The sequence below is a fragment of the Pinus tabuliformis genome, chromosome 5_2 (assembly GCF_031772625.1).
Source record: "Pinus tabuliformis cultivar Carrire ecotype Pingquan chromosome 5_2, CPIR1, whole genome shotgun sequence".
Classification (NCBI taxonomy): domain Eukaryota; kingdom Viridiplantae; phylum Streptophyta; class Pinopsida; order Pinales; family Pinaceae; genus Pinus; species Pinus tabuliformis.
In genome coordinates this window covers 423,108,312-423,130,360 of record NC_142306.1, presented here as the reverse complement: position 1 = coordinate 423,130,360, position 22,049 = coordinate 423,108,312, and the positions used below count along the sequence as shown (strand labels likewise).

General features: G+C 40.6%; 1 protein-coding gene across 1 annotated transcript; it reads left to right on the top strand.

Moving 5' to 3' along the window:
- Positions 1–483: 483 nt before the first annotated feature.
- Positions 484–1,037, top strand: LOC149159394 (histone H2B.4-like). The gene has a single exon (XM_089433483.1). The coding sequence runs from the start codon at positions 515–517 to the stop codon at positions 938–940; it is 426 nt and encodes a 141-aa protein (XP_089289609.1). The 5' UTR covers positions 484–514; the 3' UTR covers positions 941–1,037.
- Positions 1,038–22,049: the final 21,012 nt, after the last annotated feature.

Below are 22,049 nucleotides of genomic sequence, written 5' to 3'. Positions count from 1 at the left end.
TAAAATTTTGTTAGATTATTTTTTGATTTTCTCATAATTAAAAATTTTGTTGGATTATTTTTTTGCATAAAATTTCTGTGATTCCAAATTTTGATAAGATTTTCAAATGTGTTTTTAAATATAAAAATAAATTCAAATATCTTGAAAAATCACAAAATATTCACACCGGATAAACTAAATGAAAAAAAACTCACTCTGCGATTTTATTTGGCAAAACGAGAATGGGTTATGACCAAGTGCATCTTTTACTTCCCAGAAAACTCCTCGGTTGGTCAAAGTCTCTAACCGCTAATATGGAAAATAATTCTAATCTACGGTTCCAGATTAAACGGATGCCATCGATCCGTGCCACACCCAACCAACCAATAGGAGCCTAGGTTCTGGATCCAATCATCTCCTCTCTGACAATCGATTCCTTTTCGATATTTCCGCTGAGATCCGTGATCTCTTATTTTCTCTTTTGATTGAACCGTTCCCGTGTCGTCTAGGTTCGTATTTTCTGTTCGTCACAACTATGGCTCCAAAGGCAGACAAGAAAGCCGCTAAGAAGAAGCCCGTCGCAGAGAAGTCCCCTGTTGCAGAGAAGAAGCCCACTCCCAAGGCCGAGAAGAAGCTTCCAAAAGAAGGCGGAGAGAAGAAGGGCAAGAAGAAGCACAAGAAGAGCGTTGAGACGTACAAGATCTATATCTTTAAGGTTTTGAAGCAGGTTCACCCAGATATTGGCATTTCTAGCAAGGCCATGGGGATAATGAACAGCTTCATCAACGATATCTTTGAGAAGTTAGCGAGCGAGTCATCGAAACTTGCCCGCTACAACAAGAAGCCCACCATTACATCTCGCGAGATTCAGACCGCTGTAAGGCTGGCGCTTCCAGGGGAGCTCGCCAAGCACGCCGTCTCGGAGGGTACCAAGGCGGTGACCAAGTTCACCAGTGCCTGAATTTGATATTTTTCTTGTATTTAAATGCGATGGCTTTTTTTTACCGCCGTCCCTACAATGAAACTTTTGTCCTTGCCTTTAGGGGTTAATTGGTTCAGTATCTTGAGTAACTGCTCTGTAACGGTTTGTTGTTTTCTGGATTCTCTGTACTGGCCATTTTAAACTTATTTTTTTGTGATAAGGTCAGATCTTTACTTCTATTTCGAAATTTATTTGTCATGCTTTTCCAACTTGGTTTAAAGCAGTTAAGCTATTAAACTATTGGCTTTCAGTGACAATCAGTTCATTGAGTATGTGTGAATATGTTAGGGTTTCTGTTTGGGTAATTGAATGCAATTTAGTTCAATGTTTTGTGAATTATTGCTATTAGAAATTGTTCTCTATGAGAGGATGTCCTTCGCATATGCTTTGAACACTAATTAATGAAATTCATGCCATATCTTAGTTGGGTTTTCAATCAGGTTTGATTTTCACATAGTCAAGATTTTTATCATAAATCAATTTGCTGAATATATATATACATATTTGATGTTAGAAATTGTCATGCATGAGAGGATGTTGTTTTGAAAACTGATTAATGAGGTTGATACCATATCTTAGTTGGGTTTTCAATCAGGTGCAGGGTCTTTATATATATATATATATTCCAATTTATTGGTATGCAATTGGATTTCAACAGAGTTAAGATTGCCATTATGAAATTAATTTAGTTAGTTTTTAATAAAGACTTTCACAACTATTTATATTTATTTTTTGTGATGTATTTGTATTTCTGTTTTGGTTGTAAATAATAATTTTTTTTTTTTGGGTAAATAAAAAACATTCTATTGCATTACCGGAATTAGAATTATATGGAAAATATCAGCAAAGATTCTGCAAGTGTAAAACATGATTGACTTACAAGAGGCCAACTACCACTCCTCTAGTACATGATAAGAAGAACAACATCCACCATGAACATCACAACAAGAGCCATTATAGATAGTGAACATAACAACATTAGAATCACCACCAACAATTGAACACAACAAGAACCATGACAACTAGTGAACACACCAAAATATAATTGCCACCAACAATGATTGCTAGTGCCAACACCAAGTGAAATAAGCTAGGAACCACATTGGTGGCCATGCCAAATTACCAAAAGATTGGCATGCATTAGTATAACCATTAGAGCAATTGTGATAATGAAGTAGACTAGAGAGCTCTAGAAGCTCCCTTAAATGTTGTGTGAACATAACTAGTGCTTCAAATGTGAAATTGCCCCAACATCCAACCAAAAGAGCAACAAGAGACTATTGAACCAAAGTTAGCACCATACCTTACATTCTCAAAAAAGTGAGACCCAAAATCTAGAAAATCCTCTAATTAATCTAACATAGGAATTGAAGGCTTTGGAGAGCTACCAAATAGAAATTTGGTAAGGTCTCTTAGAGGGTTAGTGAGATCCCTAGAATTGGAATTTGTTAGAAGAGTTTTCTCCACTTGACATAGATAAGCATCCGAATCATTAACTTTGAATCTTACATTTTTGGGAATTTTCTTGTTGTCTTCCAAATGAGAGAACAAGTTGCAGTTATTAATTTGGTTGTTTTTCATAACTAGCCGAAACAAAGAGTCAAATTGTAGCCTTGTAGCCAAGGAATTCAAGAAAATTAGTTGTTTTTTCTCATTTTATTAAGTTTTGGAAGCCTTAGCAAATTTTCTTAGGCAACCTTTGAGTTCTAGAAATAGGGGTGGTCCCCAAACTCCTTGGCTTCTAGTAATAGAATCTTCTTATGCACCTCTAGGGGTACAACACTAAAGAAAGAAGCGAGTCACTTGCGATTTGATGATTCCATTTGCCCCTAATAGGATGACCACTAGCTTGACAATTTAACAAATGTTGGTGGGGAACCATGACCTTGAATGCCAAAAGACTAGGCAAACATTGAATTAAAGAGCCATACCTTAGAATACTAATTGAAGGACAAACTAGTAACTCGTTAATGGCTAAGGCAAGAGTGTTGTCCTTGAAAGACAAAATTAGAGGCCGCAGTACAATAACTGACCACTCATGAATGAGCCTAGGTTGCAAAGCACTAGCCCAAGTAATAGTCTGTGTGAACAAAAGAGGAGGTAATACCCAATTTTCCTTGATGTGACCCTAAAATTCTAGCAACCAATACTCAAACCACGGTGACAACACAACAAAGGACAAAGATTGCAAATAGAAACTCCCAACAACCAATAATTGAGACCATGGTGGAAAATACAAACAACAATAACTCAAAAGCCAACTTATGAAATGAAATTGCACCCATTGAAGCAACAAGGTCCAAGACTCATAACTAAATTGAAAAGTGTCTAGAATACCAACACTAAACAAGGGTATGAGATACTTGAGGATTTAGACTCCACAAGATGTGAATTTGATAGAAATGCCATTGATTCAAAACTAGCCCTAGCTTTGTAGAGTGCAATAACAACATGAGATACATTGGTTCCTTGCTCAAAACACCATGGATAGTAGACAAGATATGAAAACTCATCGAGTTACCGCCACGATCAACATTTCATGGGAGATATATCGTACACCATAGTCGATACCATTAAAATTTTGTTGCAAATGATTGTGAAACCATAAGCGTGGGAGTGGGTGGCCTACCTCACCTCCATTGTAGCTCACAATTCTTTGCCACCCCATGCACATGTATTTAACATGAGGGAATGTTAGATACATAGCTTGACGCTAACCTTTATCAATGTGCCAAGCCATGTGTGTTAAAAGCCAAATGTCCACCCACATTTCACATTTCAAAAGATTAATAAATAACATATTAAGGTTAGGTAGGCATCCCCATTGGGGGGAAATACAAGTTACTGTTGGATCTTGGTCTTTTTAAGATAAGAGATCCATTCTATGAAATATTTTTTTAAATATTTTTTTGCACTTTTTTTTTTCAAAATAGAAAAAATGCTTTCAATAAAACGAATAAGAAAATACAATATTATGAATGATATGTCATGCCATTTTTAGAGATGTTTGGAATCAAGGGCAAAAGCTAGTTCAGAATCTACTGCGAAATACAATGCACCATAACATTTTGAGTTACAAAAGAGCAAAAATAATGCAAAAAATACATGTGAAAGAAGAAAACACTAGTAACTCATACAATTGAGCCAAAATGTCCATTGGTCCATGGTCATATAACATGACAAAATTTTAATTGTCCATGTGATAAAAAAGTCCTCAAATATTGATGTGTCTAGTTTCTTGTAGTTCACCATGGATGAAAGATTGAAAATGGATCTTTCTAGGAATAACGCTGCATCTAGTCTTGGATAGAGTGTCAGCCTCACCATTTTGATGTTTGTAGATATGGGAAATGAACAATTTTCAGGAAGAGATTAATGAGAACTCTAACCCTCTACTTCTAATTGGAGAGTGTAGGAGACTCCATGCCATTGCCACAATCCGAAAGAAGATGCACCATCGAAAAATCCCACAGGGAAGGAAGACCATATATTCTTAGGAGGAAGGATAATTTTGTGGCACATGGAAGAGTGAGAGTAGAATTCCTGGTAGTAGCATGTGATCCTACTGCAGGTCCTCTAGATGTCAATTTGCACCTGCTTGAAAATGAGGGTGTCCTTGGCCCTCTAGATGCCCTAGAGAGCAAAAAAAAGGCAAAGTTTGGTGCTGCTTGTAGTCCTTAGTCCACCAACCAAGGCAAGTAACAATATCCGACTTATCCCAATCAGCTTGAATTTGCAGTGAATTAAGCACCCTATACCAAATCGAGGATGTGAAAGCACAAAGGATAAACAAATGATTGATGTCTTCGCCATGTGACATGCATAGAGAACACTTGTTAGGGCCTTGAAAGCCCTGCTTAGAAAGGTTGTCCCATGTGAATACATAATTGTGAGCCACCGAACAGATAAAACACTAAAGTTTTAGTGGCATGTTCCATTTCTAGGATTGCGAGAGTTAGGAGAATAGTATGTTCGATCCATAGGGATGGGTGATTAAGTGATAGGCCTCACAAACAATAACATGGCCTTTTAGATAACCTTCAAACTAGATTAATCAGTCCTCCTTTGGGGAGATGACAATGCCTGTAATTTTAATATTGGAGATAGAGTCAGACCACTCTAGTGCTAGATGTGAAGGTAATCCAAGATCACCAGCAGATTTCCAATGCGTGGAAATAGAGGAAGAGAGTGAAGTAATGGCAATTTCTTTAAGGACATAAATTTCTGTTGTAGCGGCTACAACCACCCTCCAAAATTTTGCCTTAACATGTTTTGGAGCCTCCCTACCAACCTTTCACAACACCTTGTCTTGCTTCGTCAAGTACACAAGCTTCAATGTTTGTCATGCACAAAGGCAGCCCGTTGATCACAGCTTGATGCATTTCCCTCACAAGCTGTTCACCTGGACTTGGTCCAACTGTAGGCTGAGCAGCATCCCCAAGAAAATTTGCGCATTTCTGGAGGGCAACCAGCCTTCCCTCCAGAAATTGCGCAATCCTTTTTAGCAGCCTGCTGGGCTCTCAGATTGTGCAATTTTGCTAGCGAACACTTCCAACAGAAATTGCACAAATTTCCCCAGTAGGGTTGCTCAGCCCAGAATTTGCGAAAATCTGGGCAGCAATTAGTTGCTCTGCCTAGAAATTACGCAAATATCCTAGGCATTCAGCCCAGCTCCCAGCCAGAAATGTGTAGAAATTTCACCTGTAGAACAAACCGATATGTGCAATGTCCTAAAGCATAATACTTGTTCTACTTCTACAAAACATTAAGCGGAAGCATAATTGAATTCATGAGCAACATCAAGTAGAAACATGCATAGATGATCAAGAGAAACAATCACACATAACACAAGATATATCCAGGGGAAAGCACCAGCATAAAACCCCAACCATGTATTATCAATCAAGTGGAAATCCTCTTCACAATACAAAAAGAATTAGCTCTCAAGCTATTCAGTTCTCAATGAACTATGAAGATATGAAGATATGTCTCATGAACCACCCAAGCCCTGTTTATATAGGCTTTCCCTATGGTCCTTATGTAGTTTTCTTAGGAAATAATAGCAAAATCATATGCTATTAATTCCAACATACCAAAAACAACCAATGGTCCAACTACGTATTCCTTGAGAACACTAGTTCCTCAACCATGCAAAAACTACTTACTAGAAATAGTTAAGCATCTGATAGTACATTGTCCCACATCTGATCTCAACTGGGTCTCTGATAGAACTAACATGCAACAGTTATCCATGAGTGAATCCTCAGTTATCTAAAATAATAGTTGTCACATGCATGCAAGCATTAACAAACTATATTTTATTATTTTAACAACTTGTTAAAATAATCTAATTGGACTTGACTAGTAAGAACTAAGTCAACTGATTCTCTCATTATAGAACTCATGCTTATTCCCTCAACCAATGGAGGAAACTCATGTGCATGCTCACAAAGACTTAAAATTCGAATTTCCTTAATTAATTAACTCAACTGAATTAATTAATTAATATTTCAAACTGTTGTTAAGACCAAAATTAATTTTACTTCCTATAGATAGACTAGGGACTGCTATAAATAGGAAGGGACCCAGAAATGCTATTTTTAGAACTTTCTATTTTTAGCAGTTTCACCTCTCACCCAATGTGGCCAATGACCTCACTGGCCAAACTGCTATTTTTAAACATGCTATTTTTAGCAGGTCTATTTTTAGCACATTCTAAATTTAGCATTTCTTGTTGCACACTTTTCAACACTCCCTCTCAACAAGAAAGGCTTCCTTTCAAACCCGATCTTGTAACTCTGGAATGTTCTGCATGCAACACATCTACCCGGTCCACTTGCTCCAACAACACTTGGAACAAAAACACTCCCAACTGACCACTCTGTTGGGCTAGGAACATACTCTGATGCTGAAGCTCTACTTGCTGCTGACAAGTGCTCCCTCTCTGACATATGCGCTACTGCAACATCTCCATGCATCTCGCACCATTGCACACCTCTCTGTGCCACCTAGCACTATGCAAAACACTTGTGCCTCTCGCATTGCTGCAGCCTGCTAGCTATGCGCTGTCCTGGGATTCCTTGCACTGTCACTCTCTCTGCCACTCCATCTGCATTTGTCTCTAACCAATCAGTCAGTTCCTGCTACTCCACATCGAGACTCTAGTAGCAAGGTCTCATCCAAGAGGTTGGGTACCTCAAGGATCCTGCCCCTCCTCCTTGGGACAATCACTCCACATCGCCCCACCTCCTACCTGGAGGTATGGCTACATGTGATCCATCTGCCCACCTGGCTCGAAGTTTCTCCCTACTGGAGGTCTCTGCATGAGTAGATGTCTCTACTCGATCTCGTCTTAGCTTCCCTTGTTGTGGCTGCTCCACAACCTCCTGAAGCTGCTGCACCAATCATGGCTCCTCCACAATCGTCTGAGACTTCTTCTGTCTCTGCATGTTGAGAGGTAATATAGTCCCTCCCTCTCAACCACCAAGTCTCTAACCTTTGCCTTGCTCCTCAAGGCTTTGCATGCATCTTGTACCTCAAATGCATACAGGTTCTTGACTAGCACACCAATCTATTTCCACTTTCCCGCCGTCACGAAATTTTCCAGAAAAGGAGCTGATTTTAAATCAGCAATATCTCCCTCATCCGAACTCCGATTTAGCTGATTTTTTATTTTTTTTTTGATTTTGGGTATTTTTCCGCAAGGAATCCAAATTTGCTATTTATTTCTGAAAATTTTGTACAGAAATTTTCAGATCTGCTTTGCAAACTCTCGGCCCAAAACTCAAAACTTTGAAATCTCCTCTCAGTATACTGTTCTTGCTTGATCACCTGTGCTTTGATACCATGTAGAAATTTCACTTGTAGAACAAACCGATATATGCAATGTCCTAAAGCATAATACTTGTTCTACTTCTACAAAACATTAAGCGGAAGCATAATCGAATTCATGAGCAACATCAAGTAGAAACATGCATAATTGATCAAGAGAAATAATCACACATAACACAAGATATATCCAGGGGAAAGCACCAGCATAAAACCCCAACCATGTATTATCAATCAAGTGGAAATCCTCTTCACAATACAAAAAGAATTAGCTCTCAAGATGTTCAGTTCTCAATGAACCATGAAGATATGAAGATATGTCTCATGAACCACCCAAGCCCTGTTTATATAGGCTTTCCCTATGGTCCTTACGTAGTTTGCTTAGGAAATAATAACAAAAGCATATGCTATTAATTCCAACATACCAAAAACAACCAATGGTCCAACTATGTATTCCTTGAGAACACTAGTTCCTCAACCATGCAAAAAATACTTACTAGAAATAGTTAAGCATCTGATAGTACATTGTCCCACATCTGATCTCAACTGGGTCTCTAACAGAACTGACATGCAACAGTTATCCATGAGTGAATCCTCAGTTATATAAAATAATAGTTGTCACATGCATGCAAGCATTAACAAACTATATTTTATTATTTTAACAACTTGTTAAAATAAACCAACTGGACTTGACTAGTAAGAACTAAGTCAACCGATTCTCTCATTATAGAACTCATGCTTATTCCCTCAATCAGTGGAGGAAACTCATGTGCATGCTCACAAAGACTTCAAATTCGAATTTCCTTAATTAATTAACTAAACTAAATTAATTAATTAATATTTCAAACTGTTGTTAAGACCAAAATTAATTTTACTTCCTATAGATAGACTAGGGACTGCTATAAATAGGAAGGGACCCAGAAATGCTATTTTTAGAACTTTCTATTTTTAGCAGTTTCACCTCTCAACTAATGTGGCCAATGACCTCACTGGCCAAACTGCTATTTTTAGACATGCTATTTTTAGCAGGTCTATTTTTAGCACATTCTAAATTTAGCATTTCTTGTTGCACACTTTTTAACAAAATGCACATTTTCTCCCAGTAGTCGAGCAGTCTCTCGCATGTGCAGCTGAGTTGACTGGTTCCTTCTGAGATGGAGCAAAACTGACTTGCATGCATAGGCTGCTTCTCCCAAGGAAACATGCAAAGACATCCCTTGTTTTAGGGATATATGTTTAGCAGTTGGAGGTTACATGCAAGGATCATTTCAGAAACCTCCCACCAAGTGTCACTTTCCCTAGATTTGTGGCATGCGCGTCACAACCTCGATGTTATTAAAACTCATAAACCAGATGATGCAGAGCTCATTCCTCACATCAACCTTGTGGCTCTGACATCCCACATCACATCTAGGAGCAGTCGGCAGATTCAGCTCAACTGTTTTGGGATAAGCCCACTTCCCATGCCTTGTGTTGCATTTCTGTCACTTTTTGTGTTTTTGCTTGTATGAGTACTGTTTGCTTGATTTCTTTGAATGCTTGCTATTGTTTACATGTATATTAGCTTGTCCTAGCACCGTTTCAATTTTCGTCAACATCTCACTGTTGTCACATGCATGAAACTGTTTTCCGCGAATGATCGCTAATTCAGCGACTCGCCTCACCCACATGCATGTTGTTCCATTTTCTGAATCTGTTGTTCACCATTTGCATGCATGATCATTCACTCATGCTTACACTCAGTATCAACATGCATTCACATTCACATTCAGTTGCTCGTCGGTGAGTCCGCCCAACCTCGACCTGGACTTTGCCTCACCAGACAACATTGTGCAATCCTAAGAGGGAAGGCTCTGCCTTCGTCTCTAGAAATGTGCATTTCTGCCCAATAGTTGTTCCCCAAGCCTACTTTGCGTAATCTTGAGAGACAATGGCTGCTGGCAAAGAAAATTGTGCAATGCAGTCACTGAGCCTACAACCATTACCAGCTAAGATTGTGCATTGCGCAATCCCAGCAGTCAGCAGCCAGACTGGACTATGCATTGCGTAGTTCCAGCAGTCAGTCAGTCTCCCAGCAGCCCAGACTGTTCCTTGTGTTGTCTTGGCAGTCGGTCTCCTGAACTCCCAGCTGAAATTGCGCAACCTTCATGATCAGTCACACAAGTATGTTGCAAGTCAGTTCTCAGGTTCATTTTGGTTTTCAACTGACAGATTGCTCGCCATGAATGTTGCCATCTATCCAGATATTGCAGGTATTCATTTTCCTCTCAGTAGTGCAGATACAATGGTTTTCAAGAGAGTAGAGTCGAAGACACTGCTCAGAGCACTCCTGGAGATGCAATCGATCAAATGACTATGAGATTGTCTACTCACGAAGATATCAAGTTGTTCGTAGACAAGAACATCAAGATATCATAGCAAGCAACATCATGAATAGTAGTTGAAGGTAGCATACTAAGCACAAAAAATATAGTGAATGCAACAGATGTAATGAATGCAAGAGGAAAGTTGTTGACAACACAGAGGCAGAACAAATTTGCAAGATCAAGCAGATCCACTGATAATGAAAGCAACATTGGAGACTTAGGCTATGAGGTGACGACGTGACATGAAGATCGTGCAAAGATAGAAAATGGAATAGAGAAGGAGTTGCATGTGCTGAAGCAACAACTTAAGAAGAACATGACGCTGCACAGACAGACGAATGAGTTGCAGCATGAACAAGAACAACAGTGGGTCCAACATGCACTCACGGATGAAACTGCGCCTGTACGAGTTAAAGATCCATCTCAGCAGCTGACAGAGAGCAGACATGGTGAGCAGTGTTGTTGGTCGCATGCAAGGGATTCAACAGCATGCATGTCATTGTGTGCACACATGAAATCCAACCCATTCAACATAATCACCAAGGCGAAGACAAGAAGCAAGTCCAATTGGAGCTGAACATGTACTTCGGCAAGTTGATATGCATGACCACCAGCGCAAACTTGAAGATCAGCACAGACACTATGCATCAGTGTTTTGTCGGTTCAGCCGCACCCACGAAGACCATGCACATGTTGGCAAACGAGTTGGATGAAGGAGCTGAACCAATGCACCAATTGCAACGGAGGCAAGAGTTCGCTTCATCAAGATGTCACCATGGGGTGCATGCACACCATCATGGATAACCAAGCTTTGCATCAACTCACCACCTTCACCATCATAAACATGTTAAAGAGTTGGTCTCACCACAACAGACCAAGTGTTAGTGATGTCTTGCAAGGCTTTCTCAAGCCATGTTGTCTCACATGAGAACACGTGCATTGTAATGTAACGTCATGTCAAGTGTAAGTCAAGTGTTGATAGTTGGATGTAACAGTCATAGAGTAGGTGAAGAGTCATGAGGGTAGTTGAACTGTCACAAAGGGGAATGTTAAGGGTAACCCCACCCTTTGCTATAAATAGTCCCTCATAACTCATTGTAAGGGCTTTTGGTCAGCCAAGCTTCTGATAAGACTATCTTGGAGAAAGCTTGGATAGTATTGTAACGTGCCTTGGCTTCTCCACTGCACGAAGCTAGTTCATCTCTTTGGAGGAGTAGGCGAATGTGGTTGTAACATTCCATTGTTGGGGCTAGCAGGTTTACATGGATGTATTGTATGATTGGGACTTACACTTCTTTATATAATAAGAGCCAACACATTTTCATGCATATGTTGTTATTGTAGTTGGACTGCTTCAGTTGCTTAGCAATATATGTTGTTTAACTTACATATTTGTGTATGAACTGCTTCGTATGCAATTATATGAATCTTGTTACAGATATGTTGTTGGTTTAACCATCACTTTGGATTGTTGATTGTTCTGCTTTCTAGCTTGTGATGCATCTTCGCTCGTGTGTTCCCTTATCAACTTAGTACTACTACAGATTGGTAAGAAGCGCACTCATCTCACCCCCCATGTGTTAGAACCTCTCATTCACCTTCCTTGACTCACTGCAGTGGTCACACCCTTGCTATTGACAGAGTTATCTTACTTGCCTCTGTGCGACATCGCGGTAAAGGAATTACCTTATGACACACTGCTGGGACTCCTACACCAAAAGATATGAGGTCTAATTGGGACTTATTACCAGGGAGATCCTCTTGACATGTTGGTGGGTCCAACACCGTCAACAATTTCCAAATTGTGTAAGAAGTCGAGGAGCGAAAGAGAAAGTATGTCTACCTTCCAAACCAAAGAGAGAGTCCAAACCAATTTTTGAGATAGAACTAGATCCAATGGCCCATTTAAGATTGTTGAAGAACCAATGCTTTATTAGTAGCAGGCTATGCCAAATTTTTGAGATCTAAAGAGGCACAGGTGCACTAAAGCGGATCCAACCTAGAAGGCCACGGTTATGAAGATATTTTTGTTTAATGATACAGTTCCAAAGACCATCATCACAAATATCCCGCTAGAGGTTCTTAAGTAGAAGAGCGTAATTGAAGTTTCCAGTGTCCAGAAGGCCCCATCCACCGAAAACAATAGGTCTGGTTAGTAATTCCAACCAAGCTAAATGGAATTTTCGGTTGGGGCAAGTGCCAACCCAAAGAAACTTAGAGATGATGGAGTTGATTTTTTTGGCAATTGTTATAGACATTTTTGTGCCTTACAACATTGAGCATGAAATGTCCATAATATAAGGGATCCAACGTCCCTAAACATGTTGTTCCTACCCCTAGAGGAACAAGGCTAACAAACCACAGCAATTCACAGAAGTTCTCCACCAGAAACTGCTCAAAAACAAGTCAATTCAGGATCAATTCAGTGGCTCCACTAGCTGTCTGCGCTGAATGTCAAAGCCAACACTGGCTACCTGCACTGAATGTCAAAGCCAACACTGGCTACCTGCGCTGAGCGAGAGTTGACATGTGGCAAGTTCATTCCACAAGGTGTCAAAACCCAGGAAGCTTCCAAAATCTTCCTCAATGACACTTGCCTCAGGGAATTTGACTATGATGAGTAAGAGGTTCCAAATCTCCAAGTAGAAGCAAGAACCTCCAAGTGGAATCAAGAACTGACAGAGGGAGAGGACACTAGTCAGATCTCAAGCTGACTCATCCTCTCTCCAAACATCTATTTATGGATCTCTCCTCCATGAGATCTAGAGGCTGGAATTTTGTTATTGCAAAGAATTGCTGTTGGTTTGAGACTGGAATCATTGGGTGCTTAATGCTTTGAAGGGAGATGAAGATAGGAATTCCATTTGCTGGGAAGGAGATGCTGGATTGGAGCCCTCTGGGTTGTATCTCTTCCTGAACCTTGTTATTCATCAATAAAGCTATCTTGGTTTCTCCTATATACTGATGTATCTTTGATGTATGATTGCATTAGTATGTTTAGTTTATTTCTAATCCTGAACTAGTTATGAATATGAATCTATGTCTTTGTGTAGTGTTCTTTTCTTGTGATCTTGCAGAGACCTGTTGAAGCTGGGCGAGCGAGAAGGCAAGTAGCTGGGAACCCTCAAGGAGAAGAGAAACCGGATCGAGGGACAAACGGAAGACACCGGTTAGTCCATCCATCTCTCTTCATTCTTAATTCATAAAGGAAGAATACTAGAATAGCTGTCTCTGTTTGTTGCTAAGGCACTGTCACACCTTAGGTGGATAGGATCGTCCTGCATAGGCATTTTTCCCCACAACAAATTGGCAACTCCACTGGGGAGAGCTATTTAGTCATTTTATTTGTGTCTCTATCATTGTTTGTTTCATAGACTCAACAGCAACAATCGAACTGCATCTGCTATTCTCAGATGCAAAGTAGACAGTTGCTGCTTTGATCCAATCACTGGATTTGTCTATGATCTAAACAATGGACTCACAAATGATTTGATGATCCTTTGTGATAGATCTTAGTACTCCCTCAAAGCATCCCTTTGATTGTACCTTGCTTGTTGCTTTTATTTGGCCTGAAACCGAAGATTAATCAGCAATCTGTGACCCAGAACCTAGTGAAAAACTCTCGTTTCTCCTTCAGCGCGACCCCTGTGAAGAGGTTCTGCATTTCAACGCAAGTCCCGTGAAGGCTACCTGCGCTGAATTTCAAAACCCCTGTGTTGAGGTTGCGCTGATCCAGTTAGGCCTTGTGCAGCTGGGGTTCTCTGCTCTGTTTTGCCTTGTTTTGATCTCTGATTTTTGCAGCCTGTAACCAGCATAGGTACCAGTCTGATAACTCCTTTTCTCTGCTTAAATTCTGCCTCCTTTTGTACAAAAAGACTGTGAGTGTTTTTATGTGTTTGTGGTGTCATTTACAGTTTTCCTTTGCATGAGTGAAATAATCATCCTGTAGCCCTTGATTCAGATCTGTTGATTGTGATCTTAGGAGAGAGTTCATTGGCTGTTTACAGTTGATTATACATTTACTTTTGCTTTTGGTTTGAGTTTGTCTCTTTTAAGTGTCGAAACAAGTGTTCATTTCGAAAAGTCATAAAGTGTTGTATTCTCTTCTACCCTTTCTGATTTCGAAAAAGTAAACTTGTTTGTATTTGTCATTTAAAAGCAAATTCAAAGTTGTACAAAAAGCTTTCTTTGTAGGCATCAATACTAAGAAAGCGGAAAACAAACACCTGCATTGTGCATTTGCATTTTGATAGTTTGCATGCTTGATTTAGGAAAAGTGCATTAGAGTGTGCTGATTGCTCTTTGAGAAAAGATGGTGTCTTTCTTTTCCCTTAGTAGCTAGGATTTTCAAAGTTGAAAAAATATAAAGCTTGCTTATCATCTTTAGACTGCATTTAGGAATTGTATCATACATCTCGTGGTGATCCAGAAAGGCAAACTTCTAAACAGATCAACTTAAAATAAACTGAATGAACTTAACAACGCTTTGCAACATAATGCACAACATAGAGGTCTAGGCTAGAGACGTGTTCCGACGTCGTTAAGCCTGGTGACTGTCAATCTCGTTGATGGTGGGTGATTCTTCCTGAGGGACGATAGCGCCAGTACGGATTGTGCTCCCACGTACCGTCGCGTATATATTGGGAGACCCCTATAGGAATATAACCTTTATCCTTAGGAAGCCGTGTCGGCCGCCCTACTGATCGCAATGCACTGAACACAGCATTCAGGAAGATCGACCGCCCGTACCCTAAAAAGTATTCTGCGGTTTTGCGAAAAGTTTGGCACACCCTCTGCCTAGAACTCCAGAGCAGTTCCTTTTGGCCTTTTTCAGACTCTATAATAGAAAAAGTCCATCCGAGCATTTGTCACTTCGGGCTCGTTAAAACATCGAAGGAGACGAGAGTCATCTTTAGCTTTTTCTCGACTCTTTAAAAGTGAAAAAGCAAGTTGTGTCTAAGCGTCGTTAAAAATTTATTTTAAACGGAACAATCACCCTTTATTCCCGCATTGATCTTTAGGTTGAAAAGATGGAGCCCACCAACCAAGGAATTCCCCTTGGTGGAAATCCTAGTCCCTTCTCCTCTTGGGGAGATGTTGGTGCGCCCCATATGGCCACATTGTCGCTTCCAGGACTGACAATTGGCCTGCCGGTCTAGCTCTTTTCAACCAATGTCGTTCAGAACACCACTATTCCTGAACAGTCGAGTCAACAGTTAGACCAGACCAGAGTTACCCACCAGCCTTCTACTTCATATAATTCTTCCTCTCCTCCTTCCTCTTCGCTTGACGGAACTGGTAGAACAAAAAACCAAGTTCCTAAGGAGAAGAAGGAAAAGAAGAAGAAAGAGAAGAAGAAGAAGGAGCCAAAAGCGACTGGGGGCAAACAAGTGTCGTCTGACAAAAATCCACACACAGCACTGACTAGGCCTAAATCGCCATGTGTCATATGCAAGGGAGACCAATTCCACAGAGATTGTCCCTGCATCCCTCGGATACTAAGGGACTGGTCTCCCCGTTTGCACAATTTGGTGGCGTCAACCTCTGATAGCCATGTTGATAGCACACCGTCAACTAGTGGAAGTGAAGCCACAGGACAGAGAGGGAAAGCTAGATTTCCCTGCAAACTGTGTGAAGGCGATCATGCCATCCACCGTTGTCCCTTCTTAGACGAGGCAAAAAGAGTTTTGGAAGATCGCCCGATTTTACGAGCGCAACTTCCTCCTGGATATCAAAAACTCCTGCCAAGTCCTTCACTAGTTGAGAACCCGGCTGGCCCGCTCAGGTGGTCAGCCGAAGCACCTATCATTGGAGATGAACCGTCTGAATCCATACCTGACGAAAGTCAAAAGGTTGAGGCGGCAGTTGACCCGGTTTTGCCTTCAGAGGCTCTATCTTCGAATGATACCATCACAGAGGAGAACAAAGACGACACCGTCCAAGTTCTCTTCATCAACACAGACTCTGACGAACAAGGGGGCAATGTGCCCATTCCTTTATCACAGGAAGGAACTTCATCAGAGTCATACCCGATCGTCTATTCGGTCCCACCACCGAGCAACCTAGTTGTGTCCTTCGACTGGAACCAACTAGGCAGACCCCGCTTGCCAGCAAGCGTACCATTCAGAATCATCGTCCGAATATACAGAATGGTAATGGCTGGCACAATCATTGACGAGGGGGCATCTGTGAGTATCCTTTCCTCTATTGCTTGGAAAGCGCTTGGTTCGCCAGCGCTTTTGCCTGAAATGAGAAATCTATCAGGCTTTGATAAAGGAACCAGTCGACCTTTAGGGATCCTCCCCAATGTGCCCATAACATTGAAAGGGAAGACCGTTCAAATGAACGTGATGGTCGTTCAAGGACCCTTGGATTATAACCTACTCCTTGGACAAGACTATATATATTGCATGGGAGCCATCGTCTCCTCACTCTTTAGAGTAATGTGTTTTCCGCATGAAGGAAGAGTGGTCAAGCTCGTGGACCAACTTTCATTTCCCGGATCACGCATCGCAAATAGTCATGTACCATCCCTAAATGGTCTCTTCACGCAAGAAGTGTCTCAACCCACGGTCCGTCCTCTTGATGAGCGCGAGTAATCCGGGAGGATATGACTGGAACCCAGGGGGCATGCGTCCTGGTCTGCTTCGGCAGGGAAACTTTGGGTATAGGGTAGGTTTCCGCGGGAGAATATGACTAGTCTGTACCCCGTCCGTCTAGGAAGAGGGGTTATTCTAGAATAAGATTCTTTTGTCAAAGTTATGTGAGTTGGCGGGCTTCGTCGCTCACCTTTGTCTATTTCGATAGACATTGCCGAGGAAGTGTTTTGTTTGAAAGATTAACGAGACAATCTTTGGGTAACCTGAAAGAGGTAGGCCTCTCTCGGTAAAACAAATGTTTTAACGGACTAAAGTAGGGGTAACCTTGAAATCGTACTTTATGCCTGGGGGCATGCAAACCTTTTTGAGTGCAAGCAAGGTGCGACTATTTATTTTTTTAAAATTTTTAGGACCTCTAACCCTTTAAACTCGTAGGATTAGTCGTTTCCGAACTTGCATAACGAAAGGATCCGGGGCAAAGCTTTGTGAGATGAAGCTCCATAAAAAATAGAATCTCAATGAGACGCTCTTATCATATGACTGGGATAATCGAGCAGTTTTAGCACATAGTTCATGCTCGTTAAAAAATAAACGCAAGATCCGAGTAGTTTTAACGCGGACTTCATGCTCGTTAAAAAATAAACATAAGCAATGAGCAAGTGTTTCCACCAGCGTTTAAGCTCATTTTAAAATAAAAAATGAACCACTACCCGGTAAATAACCACTGTGAATGTAACATTATCAGCCATTAAAGCCTTGGTCGTGTTTGCACCGTCACCTCCACTTTTCATTTGGCCGATCGTTCACCTCCATATGATTGTTTACCCATTTTGAGGAACAGCTGCGAAGAGTGATTTCACCTAGCCATCCTTGTGACACTGCCGTGATTGGAAAATTCCAACCTGTACCTGGAATCAGCTGCTAACCCTGTTTATCACTCGTTCCTCAAAAGATGAGTCTTCTTTAAGCTCTTTTCATCTGACTCGTAAAATATGAAAAGATTGCCGAGTCCTTGGCCTTCCAGCTCGTTAAAGGGACAGGAAGTGCTATCCCTCCTCTAGGTTTTAATCTTTTTGGACCTGAGGGATTATTGCACAAAAATATCGAGCGCTTGTTTTGTTCGGCTCGTTAAAACTATCGAAAACTCATCCCTTCTGTATTGTTTTATACTTTTTCGGACTAAAGGGATTAGATGACGAAAAAGGACCTTTGGAGTTAACTTTATGTACCTTTTCAGACTCTCTAAAAGTGAAAAGGACCAAGTTTTCCTTGTCGTTAGACTCGTTAAAATCATTAAATAGCGATAAACTTGTCTTTAGACGAGAACGAGTTTCACTATCGCTAGGCTCGTTAAAACATAGCGATGGGCTTGCCCGAAGGGCAAGTTATAGAACAAGCATATGTTATCCTCCTCAAGCTTGACAAAAATAAAGAGGTACTGGTCAGCAATGACTGGGGAAAAATTGGGAGAAACTCAAGAAAACTTTGATGGTAGCAAGTCGCTCTTGAACATGACACTTTTCTTCCGTACCACAATCGGGTTGGGTTGTTTCATTCACCGGTCACATCACCATGGTCTCGCCATACCATCCATATTTGGGGTAATGCTACCGATCCATCGCATCAGTGTCGCCATATGTTCAAGAGAAGTCGTTCAGAAAAGTCAACCGTGTCCCATCCACTGCCATACATTATCCTTCATCCTTTCATGACCGCCACTCTGAATCATATGTCACAGATCGTTTTCACCTCCATCAAAATCATTAGCTCCGTTCCGTGTCACTGATGTGGGATACATTAAGGCCCTCATTTGACGGATCGCTTCTTGTCGACATCAGCGCATTATCCAAGAAGTTGATCTAGGAACAACCCCTTCAGTACTTTGAAGCTTGCATGCCTCAATGGCAAGTTTCTCACTTCCGGCGACAGGTATACATCAATGACCTTCGACCGAAAGATTTTGCGTGGTGTTCGACGCCAAGTCCTTTATTCACACCACGTGAATTGTACTGCAGTACCTTGAGGGTCATTATCATTATCGGTGATTCCTCTCGCGCTTGTTAACGGTTTACCTCATTGACCGGTAATCAAGCGATTTCTTTCCATGTTCGACTTCAAAACATTTCTCACATGGATCGACTTGTACTTAGAGTGAAGATCGAACGAGTTTGAAGACCCCGGATCTAGTTTCATCCATCCGGGCTGCGATATATATTCAGGAAAAATAAAGACATTGACATGTACATCATTGCAGCAGATAATCATCCTACCCAAAGGATGATAATTTCATCAAAATTATCAGTCTACCATCAGACGATTGTCTGTTCTATGTACAGAAAAATGAATTTATAAAGCTGAGCATGGGAATGCCCGCCTCAGCTAGATCATGAAAGCAGTATGGAAAATAATGTATTGTATTGTATCTTATTACAGGTCTCCTCCCAGCATTGGATGAACTTCGGATCCTCCTGGATAAAGCATTTCACCCGATAAACGGCCTCATACTTTAGGGGGCAACTGTTATAGACATTTTTGTTCCTTATAGCATTGAGCATGAAATGTCCATAATATAAGGGATCCAACGTCCCTAAACATGTTGTTCCTACCCCTAGAGGAACAAGGCTAACAAACCACAGCAATTCACAGAAGTTCTCCACCAGAAACTGCTCAAAAACAAGTCAATTCAGGATCAATTCAGTGGCTCCACCAGCTGTCTGCGCTGAATGTCAAAGCCAACACTGGCTACCTGCACTGAATGTCAAAGCCAACACTGGCTACCTGCGCTGAGCGAGAGTTGACATGTGGCAAGTTCATTCCACAAGGTGTCAAAACTCAGGAAGCTTCCAAAATCTTCCTCAATGACACTTGCCTCAGGGAATTCGACTATGATGAGTAAGAGGTTCCAAATCTCCAAGTGGAAGCAAGAACCTCCAATTGGAATCAAGAACTGACAGAGGGAGAGGACACTAGTCAGATCTCAAGCTGACTCATCCTCTCTCCAAACATTTATATATGGATCTCTCCTCCATGAGATCTAGAGGCTGGAATTTTGTTATTGCAAAGAATTGTTGTTGGTTTGAGACTGGAATCATTGGGTGCTTAATGCTTTGAAGGGAGGTGAAGATAGGAATTCCATTTGCTGGGAAGGAGATGCTGGATTGGAGCCCTCTGGGTTGTATCTCTTCCTGAACCTTGTTATTCATCAATAAAGCTATCTTGGTTTCTCCTATATACTGATGTATCTTTGATGTATGATTGCATTAGTATGTTTAGTTTATTTCTAATCCCGAACTAGTTATGAATATGAATCTATGTCTTTGTGTAGTGTTCTCTTCTTGTGATCTTGCAGAGACCTGTTGAAGCTGGGCGAGCGAGAAGGCAAGTAGTTGGGAACCCTCAAGGAGAAGAGAAACTGGATCGAGGGACAAACGAAAGACACCGGTTAGTCCATCCATCTCTCTTCATTCTTAATTCATAAAGGAAGAATACTAGAATAGCTGTCTCTGTTTGTTGCTAAGGCACTGTCACACCTTAGGTGGATAGGATCGTCCTGCATAGGCATTTTTCCCCACAACAGCAATGTCCCGAGGGAGTTTGAAGATATGCATCCAATATATAGAGATGTTGTGAAGTACAGATTGAATCAAAATGATGCATCTGTAAGAGATATTCATTTATGTGTCCATTGCAGGAGCCTCTTTTCGATCTTTTGAATGAGCCAGAGCCAATCCAAATTCTTATATCCATTAGGCTCAATCTAAAATCGAGGTACTTTAAATTCTCATCCAAAGTTGTAATTTGTACATCACATAGAATGGAAATTTCTGACATCCTGATCGCATCAAGATCATTCAAAATCAGAATGGACTTGATCTTATTCATAAAGAGACCTGAGGCAAGTCAAAAATTTTGGAGGATATTAGAAATAATATGCCATTCAGATGAATATGAGGTCCCTATTGCCATAACATCATCTATGAACATCAGGTGAGAGAAAGGGATTTCACCGACAATCTTGTAACCAGTGATGAGACCCTGAGCTCGAGCATCAAGGAAATTTCTACTTAATCTGTTGATTACAAGAAGAAACAAGAGTGGAGACACGGCACAGCCCTGGCGAAGTCCTTTGGAAGTAGAAAACAAATATGTAGGAGAGTCGTTGATAATGATGGCAAAAGAAACAATCTTAATACAAGATTATATCCATATGATCATTGAAGAGCACAACCCTATCTTATGCAAGATCATCCACAGGATTTCCCAATTTACACAGTCGAATGCTTTATTGAGGTTGATTTTCAAGAGGCAGGCATCTAGATGATGGGTCTTAACGGAATGAATGCATTCCATGAAAATGGACACAATATCATGAATCTGGCATTGTTCCAAAAATCCAAATTGTTTGGTTGCGATATGTTTGGACAGGAGGGATTTGATCCGATTAGCTATGGTTTTGGAGATTAGTTTATAGAACGTGTTGCACAAGGAGATCGGTCGGTAGTATAAGGAGGTAGATGACTTAATAAATTTAGGATTAAGAGTGATGAAAGTATCATTTACGGTGCCAGAGACCCTTCCAAGTCTGAGAGATTCCTTAACCATGTCAGTTAATTCATTAATCATTATGTCTTGGAAATGGAAAAAAAGCTCCATAGTCCAGCCGTCACATCTAGTGCTTTTGCCTCTGGCAAGCTATTTTAATATAGATTGAACCTCTTCCTTAGTGACCAGTTGTTCCAATATAGAGTTGTCCTTTGCATTAGTCATAATGGGAAAGAGGTTACAGATCTCCAACTGAGAATTGACATGAACAAAGTCTTTTGTGCTATAATTGGTGATGAAGAAGTACAAAGCTTCCCTTTCAATGTCTCTTTACAACCCAGTAATCTAATATCTATTTGTGTGAGCAAGGTCCCCAATAGAGATCAATATTCATAGGATGACTGCTTGATAATTTTCTTTCCACCAACACCCAAGCAGTGTGCTTGTCCATGCCCCCAAGGAAACCTTCATCTAGATAATAGATATTTATTTTTTGCGATGTGTTTGTGTATTTATATAGATTTTGATTTGTTTGTTTTGGTTGTAAATAATAATATATATATATATATTTTAATTTTTGTTTATTTGGGTAAATAAGAAACATTCTATTGCATTACGGGAATCTGAATTATATGGAAAATATCAGCAAAGATTTTGAAAGCTTAAAACATGATTGACTTACAAGAGGCCAACTACCACTCCTCTAGTACATGATAAGAAGAACAACGTCCACCATGAACATCACAACAAGAG

What these genes read in the sequence shown, in the direction of transcription:
- LOC149159394 (XM_089433483.1), top strand. Translation starts at nt 515, where the DNA reads ATGGCTCCAAAGGCAGACAAGAAAGCCGCTAAGAAGAAGCCCGTCGCA.